Source organism: Petromyzon marinus, chromosome 31, assembly GCF_048934315.1.
Source record: "Petromyzon marinus isolate PM22_M1 ecotype Great Lakes invasive population chromosome 31, UKy_Petmar_22M1.pri1.0, whole genome shotgun sequence".
Taxonomy (NCBI): domain Eukaryota; kingdom Metazoa; phylum Chordata; class Hyperoartia; order Petromyzontiformes; family Petromyzontidae; genus Petromyzon; species Petromyzon marinus.
The window spans coordinates 14,048,707-14,064,713 of NC_133697.1; the positions used below are offsets into that span (position 1 = coordinate 14,048,707).

The 16,007-nt window shown below is 47.2% G+C and overlaps 1 protein-coding gene across 6 annotated transcripts in view; it reads right to left on the reverse strand.

Moving 5' to 3' along the window:
* Window positions 1-1,739: 1,739 nt before the first annotated feature.
* Window positions 1,740-16,007, reverse strand: part of LOC116947884 (coiled-coil domain-containing protein 85C-like) — a 38,038-nt gene continuing 23,770 nt past the window's right edge. For 5 of the 6 annotated variants that reach the window (XM_076071130.1, XM_076071132.1, XM_076071129.1 and 2 more), the window contains exons 4-7: window positions 12,023-12,099; window positions 9,349-9,471; window positions 6,109-6,198; window positions 1,740-4,356 (exon numbers count right to left, since the gene is read on the reverse strand). In XM_076071130.1, the coding sequence (XP_075927245.1) occupies window positions 4,261-4,356; window positions 6,109-6,198; window positions 9,349-9,471; window positions 12,023-12,099 (386 nt within the window). In that variant the 3' untranslated portion in view covers window positions 1,740-4,260. The remainder of the gene's footprint in view (window positions 4,357-6,108; window positions 6,199-9,348; window positions 9,472-12,022; window positions 12,100-16,007) is intronic. The other variant, XM_032964144.2, reaches the window with a different exon arrangement.

The following is a 16,007-nucleotide window of genomic DNA, read 5'->3' on the forward strand; positions in this document are numbered from 1 at the left end:
CTGTGTTTAAGTATTCGATGGCATTGCGCGTGTCTGCGATTATTTCCAAATTACCGCTGCCACACACCTGGGACGATGGCACAGCACGTGGACAGGACACGTGGCCCAAGCCAGCTTGCCCGCCCTGCAATCAATGCTTTATTTGGTAAATTCCACAGCGATCGACTTATAAAAACCCAAATCGCCCGCATTGCACCCGATCTCGTCAGATCATCAAACAACCACAGCCAGGAGTGAGGAGAGGCCCTAATCCAGCAGTGGAGTGCTGCAGATCGACAAGACGGCTGTACTTGTGCGTGTCTCGTCGTGCAGTGTGACTGCTGGAAAGGGGGCGTTAAAGCCTCGTTCACATGGCTTGTAGAACAGGGTAGGCGGCTGTTTTTAGTGTCATTTATATATTTTCTTCCGATTACCGCCAACTCAATTGTAAAAATATACAACCCATGATTGCTCAGGCCTTCTTGGGCAACATTTCATTCATTTAGTTTAGTTTAGCTTACCTGCTCAAAATTTTAGAACCGGACAGCGGCTGTGTTCCATTTCCCCCATTACCGACAACTCACTTGTAACAATATACATCCCATGGTTTCTCAGGCCTTCCTTGACAACATTTAATTCGGCTTACCTGGTTACATCAGTGGGCCAGTGTTCCGCGGTCCAGCTGTGTCCGATGTGAGCCCCTATTTAAACAGACACCATCAATGGTCGTGCGTTGATGACACCACGGCGCCTATTTAAGTTACCAAGACTGGAGGAGATGTTTTTTTCTTCAGTTCTGGCAACTGCCCGATGATGCTGGTTGTAAGAGGTGTCGCAGAAAATAAAAACCGTCCGTAATCCAATCGTTGAGCGCTGTGGATTTTTCTCCAGCAACACCACGGATGCGCTGAAGACTGCAGTGGTGTAGTCAACGACATTATCAAGCTCTGGGGGTGTGCGGGAATCGGTCAGGTGGGGGCCCCAATATTGTTGAAAACAAAAATCTCATGGTGGTTGTCGAGAGTGGCCCCAACTCGAAGCTTTGGCCACCGGGGGGAGGGGGGGTCAAGGCACCCCCTGCCCCCGGGCTCAATACTCCTGTCCAAGAGCGCACTGCATTTTGGTGTTTCGCCAATGTATGTTCTATGTTGAAGGTCTTTCGCACCCTACGTAACCAACCGTGCTAATGAGAGATGCGGGGGTGGGGGGGGGGGCAACAAACGAAACACAAAAGGAAGGCCTCAACAATTTAGTTTTCAATCAATTACATTCGTGCAGAGTGTCCAAAACTCCAGGCCACGCTTCGTATTTCCGCGTTTACCAATTTACTCCCCCTCCCACCTCCATTCAAGATACGAATTAACTCGTTCCGCGCCGCACGCGCCCGACGGATTGTTCAACACGTCCCCACGTGACACGCCAAACAATTAACGCCGTCTACGTCACACGGAGCACGTGGACAGCTGTCACACACCGAGATCTCAATCGGTTCTATTAACGCAGAGAGCGCTCGTCGCTAAGCGCGTCACGTGGGGACGCGTTGAACAATCATCGGGCGCGTGCAGCAGCAAGGAACGAGTTTATTTGAATGGGGGGGGGGGGGGAAGTACATCGGTAAATGTGGAAAGACACATTCTGACTGAACTTGTGTAGCAATCTTGTTGCTGGGCATTAGCAACTCGAATCGCAAGATACAGGCAAATATCTCACATAAACAGTAATGTATTTTTGTCAGAAAACCTTTGAATATTTCAGAGCCCTTCAGCATTTTGTGGAATTTATTTTGACAAAACACGGAGAATAAAACATCACGCGACAATTTCCGAGCGGTGACACACACAGGCATGCAATCACATCGTGCGTCACGTGTTCATCAAGAGCGCGCGAGATTGACCTCAACGGCCGCTCTGATTGGCAGTCGCATCACGGAGCGTTAGGATAATCATGCAACACTGATGTCTACCCCAGAATATTGTCACACGTTTTACTAGTTGTGCTATATTTACACCTTTTATACCGGTATTGTTTGCGCGGGGTTTTTAAGATATTTCATGAGGTCCCTTTCCTGGTTTGAGAATATTTGATGAGAAACTCAAAGGACAAGTGTGTTAATACACAGCTGATACACATCGGGGCATTTCATCTCCCGGGAGGACTTTTCCGGGATAGCTCCATCAGTGATGATCCTGTGAAAACCAGGACGGGTGGCAAACCGAGACGTCTCTGGTGTCCGTACACTCCCGTTTGTGGATTAGCAAGCAAAATGTGTGCTGCTCACAAGCAGCAGGAAGGCACGACTCCCACAATGCCTGGCATGCGTGTCACGTGTCCACCACATTACGCATACCCTGTCAACTCCTTACCAGTGCCTACCTTAGTACAGACCAATTCAGACCTCATTGGTCACCCCTTATACATCTCAACGCTCATCCTACAAAGTCCCATTGCAAGGGAGAAACACAGGCACAAAAAAAATGTTTGCACGTATTTAAACGGCTGTACGCTGTATGGATCTGAAAACTCTATTTCCCTGTACAAGAATATTAGGTAAATCGTACGGGTTCACAGCCGTGATACGTGTATAGTACAGGGTGGTCCAGATGTCTTGTAAACCCGCCCCCCCCCTCAATAATCTTTAAAAAATGTCATATTTTGTTAAGGTTCATTCGAAACAGAAATGAATATGCAAAGGAAAAATAATAATTAGGGGTAAATTAATTGGGGGCGTCACAAGACATCTGGGCCACCCTTTGCAATGCTCTCGGACCTTGCCGGCTTTCTTCCAGCCCGTATGCATTGTCCTGTTGTGGTGGTGGTGGTGGTTGAGGCCTCTCATCATTAAACAGAGCTGTATTTAAAGTCGTCTTTTTACCAGGCGTTGTCGATTGCCGCGGCTGTGTCTTCGTTCGCCACCGGAGTTCTGATCGGTCGGAGGCCATGCGTCGCCCATCGTGCCTCCTTATGATTGGCTCCCTCCCTGTTGCTTCACGTTCGGTGCATGAGGTGGGGGGGGGGGCTATGGAAGTCGGGGGGGGGGCTATTGGGGGGGGGGCGTCGCTCAGCGACGGGAACTTCCTCTCGTAAATAATGGTTACTACAATAAACACGGGCTGCACCACAACCTGATCCACTCAGCAGGGATGCATTCCAAGGCAGGAGCCCAAACCGTTGGACAGCGAGAGAGCAGGATGTGTGTGCGACTTGCACATTGGCCATACTCTCACTTTTTATTGCAACGTTGTAAAATTGCACTGTGATTATTTTTTGTTATATTTTATCGTAGAAAAAAAAATCTCATTTTATCGTAGAAAAATATGCGACGTCGACTAAATTCAACTCGAAGACCCACGAAACCCAAAATAATAATGATAGGATTATATATTTATACAGTAGCAACTCGACAAAGGGATAAACTACCTGAACCACCGATGAAATCCCTTGGCGTCCGAGCAAAATTCAGCAGCGAGGACCGGTCGCCGGGACATCCGAGCGATGGCACAATGCGATGTTTTTGTTTATTGTAGTACGGAGTTAGACTGATGGCCTTAATCTTAGTTGTCTTGTGGTTGTTGTTATTGTTGTTGTTGTTTGACTTGCATCCCACTGGGATTTTTTGCGCACAGCGTTGGTGTACGGTGCTATTTCAGGAATATTTTTGATGTGTTTTTTTTCCTGTATTTTCTGTTTGCTCAGTCACACATAGTCACTTTAAGATGTTTTCTTGTTCATGTTTTTTTGTTTGTTGCGGTTGCACCCGATGATTCAAGAGCCGCATGGCTCACAGGGCTGTACCAACATAAATGAAACTATGAACTATGTTGTGTGGCGGAGTTTTTCGTCCAACCACAGATCCACTTGGTGGCTTTTGTGCTTCTCACATAACGTTTGGTCAGCGCGCGAGTGCCGCTGGCTCCGCCTGGAAAGCCTCACGTAGAAAACGGAGCTCAGTAACTGCGGTCGCTTTGTGTTTTTTGTGTTGTTTGTTGTTGTAACTCGCTGACCCGCCCCTACTGGGACATCTGTTTGAAAAAGGAGCTTCATAGCTCGTCGGATCCCTCCTCCAGTGTGAATAAAGTTTCTGATTCTGAATTCAATACGTCCGCATACCCAGCGACCGATTTCATAATAAAAAAAAACACCTTCAGTGAACGCGTATCTTAAATTGCAGTGCTTTAAATGACAAATGCAGGCAAAACAGTACTCGGTGTGTTTCACGCGACTGGACAGAGTTCCGGTAACGTGAAAAGGCAGCTGGCAGAGTAGCCCACAGGTTTGCAGCCGTTAGTAGGAGCTGGTGCTGTGATGTCCGCTGTCCAGATTCTGGAAAACGCTCGACTTAGGGGCTGGGCCTCCAGTCCCCAGCTTTCGCAGAACCATCTGGCCAATGGGAAGAAATAGATAAGAGGTGTGTGTGTATGTAAGATGGACAGACAACACGTCATACATGCTCTCAGCATGTCCCTTCAAAGACAAAGATCCCCCGTGCAGCCTTTAACAGATTGTTGGGGCAAGTGCTGCTAGCGAGTACTTATGAAGGCCGGCACTGTGGCACACGAGGGGGTGGGTGGCCAGCACCACGCCCGTTCGCCTTTGTTCCCTAGTAGCGATGTTTACACATCGCACCAGGCACTCATTTGAGGCTAAGTCGACCTAGGAGAGGCTCATGACCAGTTCAGATAATCGTCACTGCTGTTGGCCATAAGCGGGAATCGAACTCAGGTCATTGGGTTCGTAGCGAACCTACTATGCCACCACCCCCCTTTCATGCAATTGCCCACACACCTCTGATAGCAAATGCCCTGACTTTCGTAACAGTATCGGACCAATACGTTGTGCGCAATAGGGGGCAGTGCAGCTAAATCCGTTGTTGGACTGCACATGTAAGACTTCGAATTTCATGTAGTTGGTCAATTCTGGCCATCAGTGTTTCCCGAGTGTTGGACCCAAACTTGCTCGATACCGACTTTCAGCGAGGGCACAGCAATAATCTCACAATCCTGTGAGCCGCACCAACTTGTTACAAATGTTTTATGACCAGAAAGCATGAAAGGCAGCACTGAGAAAGATATTAAATATATATAAACGCACTGCAGGGAAGAAAAAAAATCGCCAACTCGCTGACGTTTTTTTTTTCAATATCCCTCGACATTCTGCGCATGAATGAACCACTTTGTACTCGTGTCTTGGCCAGACTGCAACAACGCCCCAATTAAAAACTTTCTGCAGACAAAAAAAGACAAAATAGCAGGCCATCCACATTAGCGCAATGCATTCAGCTTAAGGATGCCACTGGACACAAACGCTACAGAAACAATAGAGCCTCTCTCTCGCTGGTGCTGGTACACAGTGACCAGTCCAATCTGGTCAGGACAAGTGAGGTGCACAGGTCATGTGGGGTTCTTTCTCCCACTACGCTCAGAATATTGACAGGTCAGCTTAGATTCGCATATTCGATAGAGCTGGGTTATCCGACTCTTTGCGTTATCGAGTTAACCTTCGAATTGTGAGTTCAATCACTCATCTAATTGGATAACATGATGCTCCAGCAGAACTACAAATATCCGATCATTTCGCAAATTTCTGGAATCCGTGGATTATTCGTACTTAAGACTGCAGGAATTCATAGTCTTGGTTGTTTCAGTAAAGTCACGTAGATAGAAAATAAAAATAAAATAAAAATAATAATAAAATGTTAAATAATAAATTGAAAATAATAAAAGAAAAAACCCCACAACGTTTCGATCGCAACACAAGCGGTCTTCATTCGGCTGCTTTTATTATTTTCAATTTACTATTTGACATGTGATTATATTACTTATTTATTTATTTTCCCCCTATCTATGTGACTTTACCGAAAGAACCAAGAACATGGATTATTCGTAGTTCGCAATTCCTCCTGAAATACGCGAGACCGTTCAACGTGAAATCCATGAAAAATTAAACCACGGTTTTCTGGGTCCCTTTCGTACTCTTTGGCACACCGCATTGTCCGCTGGGATTATCACAACGCAATTGTCATAACGTAATTAATCGCAACGTAGTTTATTGCACAGTCAAGCAATGCGAGGTAAGAACTGGGTGCTCATTCACACCGCCTATATGCGAAAGTGTATAAGGTCCCAGGCTTACGTTACACATCTCTCTCACTTTGGCCTTCTCCTGCTCACTGATTTCGGGGGAAGATCCTTCATCAATTCCTCCCCGCATTTCTTCTCGACTCTGCAAGAGATTCAACACACACATACACACACACCGATATCAACCAACTTAATTTCACCGCAATAATTTCCATGAGCTTGTCAACTTTCACCTTACAAGGGAGTCGGTCATGAAACCAGAAACTTACGGTCGCTTTTGTCCGCTGGTATGTTCAACACTGTATTGGGTACTCATTTTAAGTCAAAAGGAGGGCTTAAGCTTATTTCAGATAACACTGGAATGTGTGGATAGTAATTTATTTCAGTTAAATTATTTGTTAGCTGGTTCGGTTAGCACACTGGACGAACAATCCAGAGGCTGCCGGTTCAAAAGTTTATTGAATCAGATTATTTAAACTGCAGGAGCAATCCGATGGGCTATGAAGCTCTTTTTCACAGATGTCCACTATGGGCACGGGGGTCAGCAAATCTGTCGCCATCCTCCCTTGGCTGTGTCCACCCAACAGTGTAAAACGGTGCAACTCCAGGGAGTAATACGTCTGCAGGTCACGTGCGGTGTTGGGGCTGGCTTCAGACGCCTTGAGACATTAGTGCAAGGCGCCTTACAAATAAATGTAAATTATTATGACTGTTTATTGTGGGTACTCCCACCTCTCCAAAGATATGTGGCCAGCATGGAAGAGAAGGCCAAATACCCTCCAGAGGGGCTCTCTACAACCCCCTCTATTGCTGGAGGCCCCTCTGCCAGCAGTGGCACTGGCAAAGCAATCGATTGCAGGGCTGCACCTGTACCTATCTGCATGGTTGTGCGGTGCCATGCGCGAACCACTCCACCTAAACGATTGGCCGTGAGCAAGTGGGGCCAGTGTGGAATGCACGTGGCGTGTGTGGTGTGTGGTGAATGGCAGTGTAGCGGTTAGCGCGCTGCGGTACGAACCAGGCGACTCGAGTTCGATTCCCGCTCCCGGCCAACATCAGTAACGATTATCTGAACCGGATCTGGGCCTCCCCTAGGTCGACTCAGCCTCAAATGAGCACGTGGTGCGGTGTGTAAAACATTGCCACTCGGAAGAAAAAGGCGACCGGGCGTGGTGTTCGCAGCCCATCCCCCCCCCCCCCCCCGTGTGCTGTGCCAGCCTTCATCGGTGCTCGCTAAGAGAACTTGCCCCAAAAAGCTGTTCAGGCTATACCGGGGATCTTTGTCTTTGGTGTGTGGGGGGTGGGGCAGCAGTGACTGTCGGTGTCATCTCTTGCTGGAGTGACGCAGAGCAGCCCTGGGGCAGGCCCTGCCTCCGCACGACATCTCCTTGATAAAAGGTTACTGGAGATTTCTTTACGCTTGAAATGAACGTTAGGAAAAAAACTCCACAAACGGCAGTCACTTGGGATTCCATTCAGAATTGAGAAATAACGGCAACTACTTAAATAAATAAAAAATCGCCACGTTGTTGTTCGCGCGAGAGTAACGTACCGTTTTGTAAAACTGAATCGTTTCTCTGGAACGGTCACTGATGGGGACAGGTGCCCATGATTCGTTAATTGTATAACAAACTAAACACAAACACGCAGAGTTTTCAATCGAGATTATTTAAAAGTGCGTAGCTCCAGTGGCTTCCTAATATCGGAAGGAAGAGCGTTCCAGACGGCCGCAGAAGCGCATCTGAAAGCGCGCGATTCAGTGACCGTCTTTGTTCGATGAATAAGCACCGCCGACGGTTATTTAAACCAATGCACAAAGGCCGAGTGCTTTTTACGGGTTCTCGTGTGTCTTGTTTGAAACTTAAGAGATTTATAAAAAAAACATGGCATTCCACGGCTGTGCTGGGAGGGCGCAGAGGGCAGAGGAGCGAATGAGCGGGGGTTGGAACCGACATCCGTAGATGATAGAACAAGGGAGCGGAGGTTTGGCAAGGCTCAAAGGTCACCACGAGTAAGGCCCTCTTCCTCCCTGCACCGTGCACATTCCTGGCTGCAAGTGTCTTGGTTTTAAGCCTCTTCTGCGCCAGAGCGAAAAAAAAATGTCAGAGACGTGTTGTCTGCGAGCAAATATTTCACCCTCGCGAGCCGAGTTTCTCTCGCAGCGAACTTATAAACGTTGTGGAGTTGTTTGTGAAGGCCAAGCGATATCAGCAGCATCCAGAGCGATATTTTTGGTCTCTGCAAACAACTTGGCAGTGTTCAGTTGTGTGTTGATTGGCTCACGATACGGGTGGCATTCATACACACAATAAAGCACGTATGTACAGCAGTGGATGAACAAAATTCAGAAAATTATTATAGAATTACTCCATTAAAATTGCGGTCTCCACATATCGATATACATATATGTTATTCCATCAACATACTCCATCAACCTACTTGCTTTCCAGATTAATATTATTGTTCTAGCAAGCCTGACTGCACAACAACACAAATCGAGTCTTAATATATATTACGAAATAAGGTTAACATGTATACTACACTTTATTACCAGTTATGTAAATGGGGCTTGTATGCCACCCAATCCACGTGTTGTCCCTACTAAACACTTCTTATGATGACGGTTCTGCAGATGACGGAACGGCGGTGAACTTGGACTGCTGTCGGACGAAAAGGTTTCCTTCCATGAATTCTACTTTTACATTTCAACCACTGCTCGTGACAGAACACAAAGACACTGGCAGCAGCAACAAGACACCAGCAGGGACAAGTGGAACTCTTAACAATAGGTGGGTGGGGGAGAAAGGAGAGAATGCAGCCATTTGATATGCTCTGCTCTGTACACTTTAAATTCTATAACAAAAAAAAATTATGTGTACTTGATGCAGTGCATGTATGTTGAACTTCTTTCGCGCCGTACGTAGCCAACCGTGCCCATCGGTGGTGCGGGGAAGGACCACAAATTAAAGACAAAAAGCAGTTCAGAAGAAATTAGTTCTATTAGCCTTGTATGTTTTGTGCTCGTTGTGCCGTGATGTTGACGCACAGTCTTTCCGTTCAGAACTTGACCTGCATGGTTTCCAGTTGAGTGCTTTGCTCGCGATTTTATTGTTGCTTTAAGCAGGCTCCCACGGTGGCGGCGGAACCAGGTGTGCCCCAGCACTTATTGCCCAATGGCTCTTCGCCTGTGCCAAGACAAATCCTAAAACACCAAAAAAAAAACCCTAAAACCACCCCTCGATTTTGCAAAGCTGGCGGAGTGTCCCCGGCTGGAAGGCAGGGACTGACTCACGGTGGCGCCGTACTGAGGAGCGAAGGAGGAGGCTGTGGGCCGACCCAGGCCTGGTATGTGAGAAGCCGATCCCACTCGTCGCCCCCCTACCAGACCACCGCCGCCTCCAGACAAAGGGGGGAGCTGGTGGGAACGGCGGGGGGGAAGGGGGGGGGGTAATGCGTCAGTGTCATCGCCCCGTTCTCCATGGGAAACAGAAGCAATAAAATATAGAAACAACTCTTACTCCACTACACGTGGATGGATGTGTAGGGATGTTGCCGCGGGCGTAATGGAATATTTAAACCGGGGATTATTTGGTGATGCTGCTGCTTTGGCAGTGGCGCTCAAGCACAAGTAATAAAATCATTAAAAAAACTCCACACGTTCGTCAATAACGCTGTTGCCTAACAAGAAAGTTATATAAATAGGTGACGTTTCGGGCAAAACGGCCCATTTTTATGGCACAGACAACACTGAGGTGGCCGGTTAAGTTCGATTTCCCGGCGCGGCAGTTGAAGCGATGGGCTAAAGTTCTTAAATACCTCCCCACCGCCTCCGTCCACCTAGCAGTGTAAACGGGGGCACCGCAGGATGATCGGCAGGTTGCGCGTGGTGGGATGAAGTGTGGGTACACCCAAATCTTCCAAGACGTCAGGTCAGGGTGGAAGAGTAGGCCAAACACTCTCTAGGAGGCCATTCTGTCAGCAGTGGTGCTAGCAAGTGATTGCAGAGCTGTACCTTTAGCTTACTTACAGCATGGATACGCATTTAATCGTAATAATTTAATGTACAGGACTTCGTAAATCTACTGCTACATTAACACCTTCCCACACACAACGGACCGCCCTGCTCTAGATAAATGGCCCTGCTATAAATGTATCACCCTGCTATAAATGTATCACCCTGCTATAAATGGATCGCCCTGCTATTCAAATCATTTTGGGGGTAAAAGGTGTACAGGGTAGATGTGCACGATGTGCTGTGAAAAAGAGCTTTATAGCTCATCGGATTCGTCCAGTGTGAATCAAGATTCTGATCCTAATCCTAATAAATAAAAATTGCGATTCCGTATCCGAGTAATGCATTCAAAGGTGCAAAAAAGCAGCCACGTCAGAGACACGGGGTTCGGCCAAAAATGCGACAAATAAAGACCCTGTTCACGTTAAACACATTCCAGACACAGCTAACTTGGGTGCACCTCTGTCGAAGACGGTGACGTTCTCAAGCATTGTTATTATCATTATTATACACTACACGCAGTGCCATGCACGAGTTTGAAAGGTGGCAGAACAGCCTTCGCAAAGCCGGACACCTCCAGAAAGCCCCTCTAAGAGGCTATTAGGCCACACTCTTCCATTTGCTTCAGATGCCGCACCGGGAGATGGAACTGGTGACCTCTGGATTGCGAGTCCAGTGTGCTGACCTTTGATAGAATCAGAATATTTATTTATACTGGAGGATTCCGATGAGCTATACAACTCTTTTCTTCACAGATGTCCAGTTGGGGCATGTGGTCAGAACGTTACAACAACAAACAAAAAACACGATAGGAGAGCAAAGCATCGGAAAGTAAACAAATCACAAAAAAATACAAATAAAGCTAAAGTATGTTTATGTTACCAGGTGAAGCCCACTCAGCTATTAGCTTATTTTTCAGAAGCAACCTGGCCACAAATTATAGCTCAACGAAATGGCTTAACACGTGGAATTGCATAGCAGTCAAATGATCTATCACACATTACACCTCAGCAGGAACCGTAATCCTACGAGACATGCTCAATCTACCAACAAAAAAGAAATAGACTGTGCTTTTCAACAGTTATAATGCAAACTATTCGCACATCAGTCTCACATCTTACCCTGCACCGTGTCGGTCATGAACGTTTGTTTATCATACTTTGCCACGTTCGTCAGTGTAGATTGGTGAAGTTAGGGCCCAAGGACCTACCGCTCACCACTGGGAGTTTTCCGTGGCTGGGAATCGAGGGGCAAAAGGTGTAACTGTGGCTGCAGGGGAGAAGCATGATTTCTGCTGTTATTATCTCCCGTTATTAACTCTGGGAGAGTTCAAAGGCAGCCAGCAGTGTGTGGTATGTTGCCTCCCACAGGCTGACAAGACGTTGTATTGTTACTATGTGGAGAGATGGACCTATGCCTCTTTATATCTTTGCTAGTCAATGATCCACAAACAGCACATACAGAGTTGTCTTTGTACTAATAACTACAGGGATAGGTGGATATATGAAGTTGTGTTTTCAAGGCTGGGATTTTTCTTTGCGTGTTAGTGTGTTTAAATACACTACTACATGGACGCCATTGTGGTGAGATGTTAACTACCTCGCCTGGTATACAGGAGGTCGAGGGTTTGATTCCAACCCTGACGCCTGCTGTATATTTGGAGTTTGCGTGTCTCTCTCCCCGTGGTCGCGTGTATTTTTCTCCGGGTCCTCCGGTTTTTCCCTCCACAATTTTAATCAACATCATGTGTTTAGAGTATTTGGGTGCTATGAACGTCCACATGATAAGCCACTTGGTTATCATTTGTGGCCAGGTCGCCTCTAAAAAAAAACTATATAGCTCACTGGGCCTTACCTGGTAAAAATAAATAAATTAGTTTTTAACTACAGTACATCCCAGCAGTGGATGGTTCATGGCAGTCAATGATAATAGCCAAAGTGGTCCTGTTACTCACCTGGGCCCGAGGTCTTGTATCCATTTCTGACATAATCCTCCAGTTCTGGGTGAGATGGCTGTAACCGTCAGATGCTTCTGTGAACATAAAAAAACGACATCGCTCTTCATAATAAGTACAGTCGTGGAACAAACAAGTACAGGGACTCCTGTGCTGGCGAACATTGGACTTATGAACTTCCAGAGATACGAACAAACCTGTCCCGTATGGTCCAGTTGCCAGTTCGGATCGAGAGTCGTAAGTTCAACCGCACCACACAACAGATGGCGGTGGTGGCATCTACATCTGCAGAAGGTAAAGAACCAGTGGCATCTACGTCTACAGCAGATTATACAACTTTTAAAGCCATTCCCCGTGTTTAGTGTACAAATCGACTTACGAACAGACCTTTGGAACCTAACTCGTTCGTAAGTAGAGGAGTTCCTGTATGATTTACAGCGCTTAGCCAATCTGTTCCTGGATGAAGGGCTCCCCAACCCATGGCAGTCACGGGAGTTGTTTGACCATACTTCACCATGCTGGTCAGTGCGGGTTGTTGATGGAGGTGATCTCAGGACCGATTCAGATGCCTCTCATCACTGATGCTTGCCAACTTTCTCCCTAAGAGCGACCTTTTGTGAAATACCAATCATCAAGTTCCTTTTTGCACGACAGTATTCACGCTGCCATTGCTTTCGCTGTCACACATTTAATATCTTTTTGTGATGTGTGATCTTCAATTTATTTTCTCATTCTTTTTCTCGTGGTTTTACAGAGTTGTGAGGTTTGCGGCCAGTTGGGACGTGAAAATAAAAAAAAAATCTTTTTTTCGAAGCATCAAAAAGGAATCAAGAAATTGGACCGAGGAGCCTGAATGGTTGCATTTGGAACGTAATGTAGTTTGTCTCTCACAGACAAATTCCAGACTTTGAGAGGCATCTCCGTCCTCGCTAATTTCCACACGGAAAGCGATCGCGGGCTGGCGTGGCGCGAAGTGCCCTCCATCAGCACCGCCAAGGAGAAGACGCAGCCAATCACAGCCAAGACTTCACAAAGCTAATTGCGGGGTGGGCCATCATAGTCATCATCACGCATGATTATTTTGGTCCACCCGTAAAATAAGTAAATATATAACCCCCAGCCACTTCCTTTGACGATTATTTCCATCACTAACTTTCGTTATGAAGCTCATGGTCCACCCTAAACCGCGTCCACTGCACAAAACCATGGCAGATGCGGATACCCTGATGATGCACAAATGGAATCCTTAAAAACTCTCCAGTGGTGGTGTGCGACTGTGCTCATCCAGAACAGAGACCGTAACAACGTATAACGACGTAATGCCCCCCCGATCCACAAATACAAAGCAGACATCATCACAGCCACGATACACTCCGCTGCTCCTGACGCGGATGTCTGGGCTTGACCACCTGGATGTGAAATCGTTGTCGTTACTCTGCATCGACATCATCAGCCGTACGAACGAAAGAGAGAAGGGGTTATAAAAGCTTGACGCTGCCGCACGATGGCAGTGGCGCCGCAATGCTGCCGACGCTCCACGGTGCCGACGCGCACGGAGAGCGACGAGTCTCTTGGCGCGTTTGGCGTGGGTGACGCGCTGCTGGCACAGCTGCGAACGTACGGTAATGACAGGGTGCTTGTCAGAGTAAGTATAGCTCTCAGGGGGCTGGAAGGGGGGGGGAGGTTGGTGTCTTGCTATGTGATGGACAACAAACTCGACAGGTGATTTACGGACGAACGTGTTACGTCTTGACGAAAAAAACTCCTGGGACCTTTCAATGTCCCGGGGAGACTCGCAGATTTTGCAGGGCAGCGGCTGCCTCGGCAGGGGCAGCGGCTACCGCAGCATCTCCGATTAGCGCGGTTGGCTACTGTGAGTCGAGCCTTGGTGAAACCAGGCATGAGGCTGGCGTGGTGGCACGACTAAGTCTTCACTGATCCCGTCAACGAAGTGTCTAACTCGCTTCTGAAAGTCAGGTGTTCTGCGACGTAAGGCACACATTCCGGCCAACCGTGCTAATCGGAGGTGCAGGGAAGGACAACAAAGTGCCGGGGAAGGTACGACCTGGAAATGCATCAGAAAGGTCGTGAACAAACAAAAAAACCACTCCAGCAACACGCTGAACATCAACGGCTGTGCAGACACTGTGACGTCAATGACAGCGCAAATTGCGGCGAGCGGAGTGCATCAAGATATCAAACGCTTCGTGGGCCCCCTTCTCGCCCAAGGCATTTAGACAAAGTCTGCGCAATGTCTCAGCGTGAAGTCTGCGCGATGTCTCAGCGTGAAGTCTGCGTGATGTCTCAGCGTCCGGCTGTCAGGAGGAAAGGGGGCGATGCCCTAAGGCTGGCGCACAGGACTTGGCGAACACAATTGTTACCGCACACAGGTCGGTCCGACAAAAAAAATCCTACGAGATATTCAAGTTCGCGACTGACACAAACAACCCCGAGCGTACAAACGCGCACTGCTTTCCGAGGTCTATTCATATAACGTCGGCGTACGGTGAATGGGTTTCCAAAAAAAATATTATGGCGTTTCATTTCTCTTTGGAGGTAAAGTAGGCGTGATTTATTTTAGGTACGACCCAGAGGCACCGAAACATACGCGCTAAAACAAATCAATTGGGTTGAGAGACTTTTTGGAAAAGGCTGCTTTAAAACATTTCTAGACACCTTGCAGAGGTGGGCTGCTGCTGCTGCTGTCGCCGCTGGTGCATTGGCATTTGATTCGTGGACCCACCTACTGCAAGTACAATCCATTGCGGAAACACGCTCACAGACTACTCTACTCATCGTGCATTCGACCAATGGAGGGGAGAATCACCGATCACAAAAATTGGGTTCTAAACCAATCGGCAGGGCTTTAACTAAATGTGACGACAGTGTGTGACATGAACTTCCTAACAAGCCAATGGCAAGTGACAACCAACTTATCACATGGTGCCCTTTTACCAAATCAGATGCCCTGTGCAAGTGACAACCAACTTATCACATGGTGTTCTCGTACCAAATCAGATGCGCTGTGCAATACAGATGACGTGCGATTGTCATGCGGGCCGTTTAGAAACTTCATGTTTGTCATAGTGCCATTGTTATTCATTTCAATTAGGACCAAGACTGACAATAACTACCTTGCGTTGTGTTTGTGATTGTTCTATGTTACAACTCCGCTCCTTCGCTCGTGCTGGAGGAGGGCTGGCACCGGTTCACGCGTCAGCCACCACTGACGTTGGCCGTGGCTGTGAATGGAACTCAGGTGTCTGGGTTCATAGCATATTGTGCTAACCACTGTGCTACCACTCCAACCCCTCAGTTGAATCACATCACTTCTCCCTGCCCCCCACCCCCACAAAACAAGATAAATAACATATTCTTAGTTCTTTCGGTAAAGTCACGTTTCCCTTAAACGTGACTTTACCGAAAGAACTAAGAATATGAATTACTGCAGTCACGAAAGGTTTAAATCAAAAGATAAATAACCTATATAAATTAGAGAAGTTAGTTAACCTTGAAAAAAAGATCCAATCCGTGTGAAATTTCCATTGTGATAATAAAATAACATTTTAGGTAACACAACACCTGAGATTGGCCAATGGTGGAGTGCTTCTCAAACACGAAAGGAAGGGGTAAAGCGTATCGCTGTCGTAGACCACCAGGGGTTCGGGACCCAATGTCGGTGTTGAGAAAATTGTGCTCAGCAATCCGGAGTGGACCCCTGCCTCTTCTGCTATTGGGGCCTGGTCACAGATAAGACGTCACACACACACGCGCGTGATTGGAATGATGACAGTTTATTTTTAAAAAGCGCGTTACAACTCGTAAACTTGTCCTGAAAAGCGTTATCCAATGTCTCTGTCGTTACAGGAAGCCCCAACTCCACCGCCCACCCAAGTCTTATCCTGCCGTGAAAAATGTAGACAAAACATTTGCAATGATTTATATATATACTATATATATTTAACAACAAAAAATCACGTACATG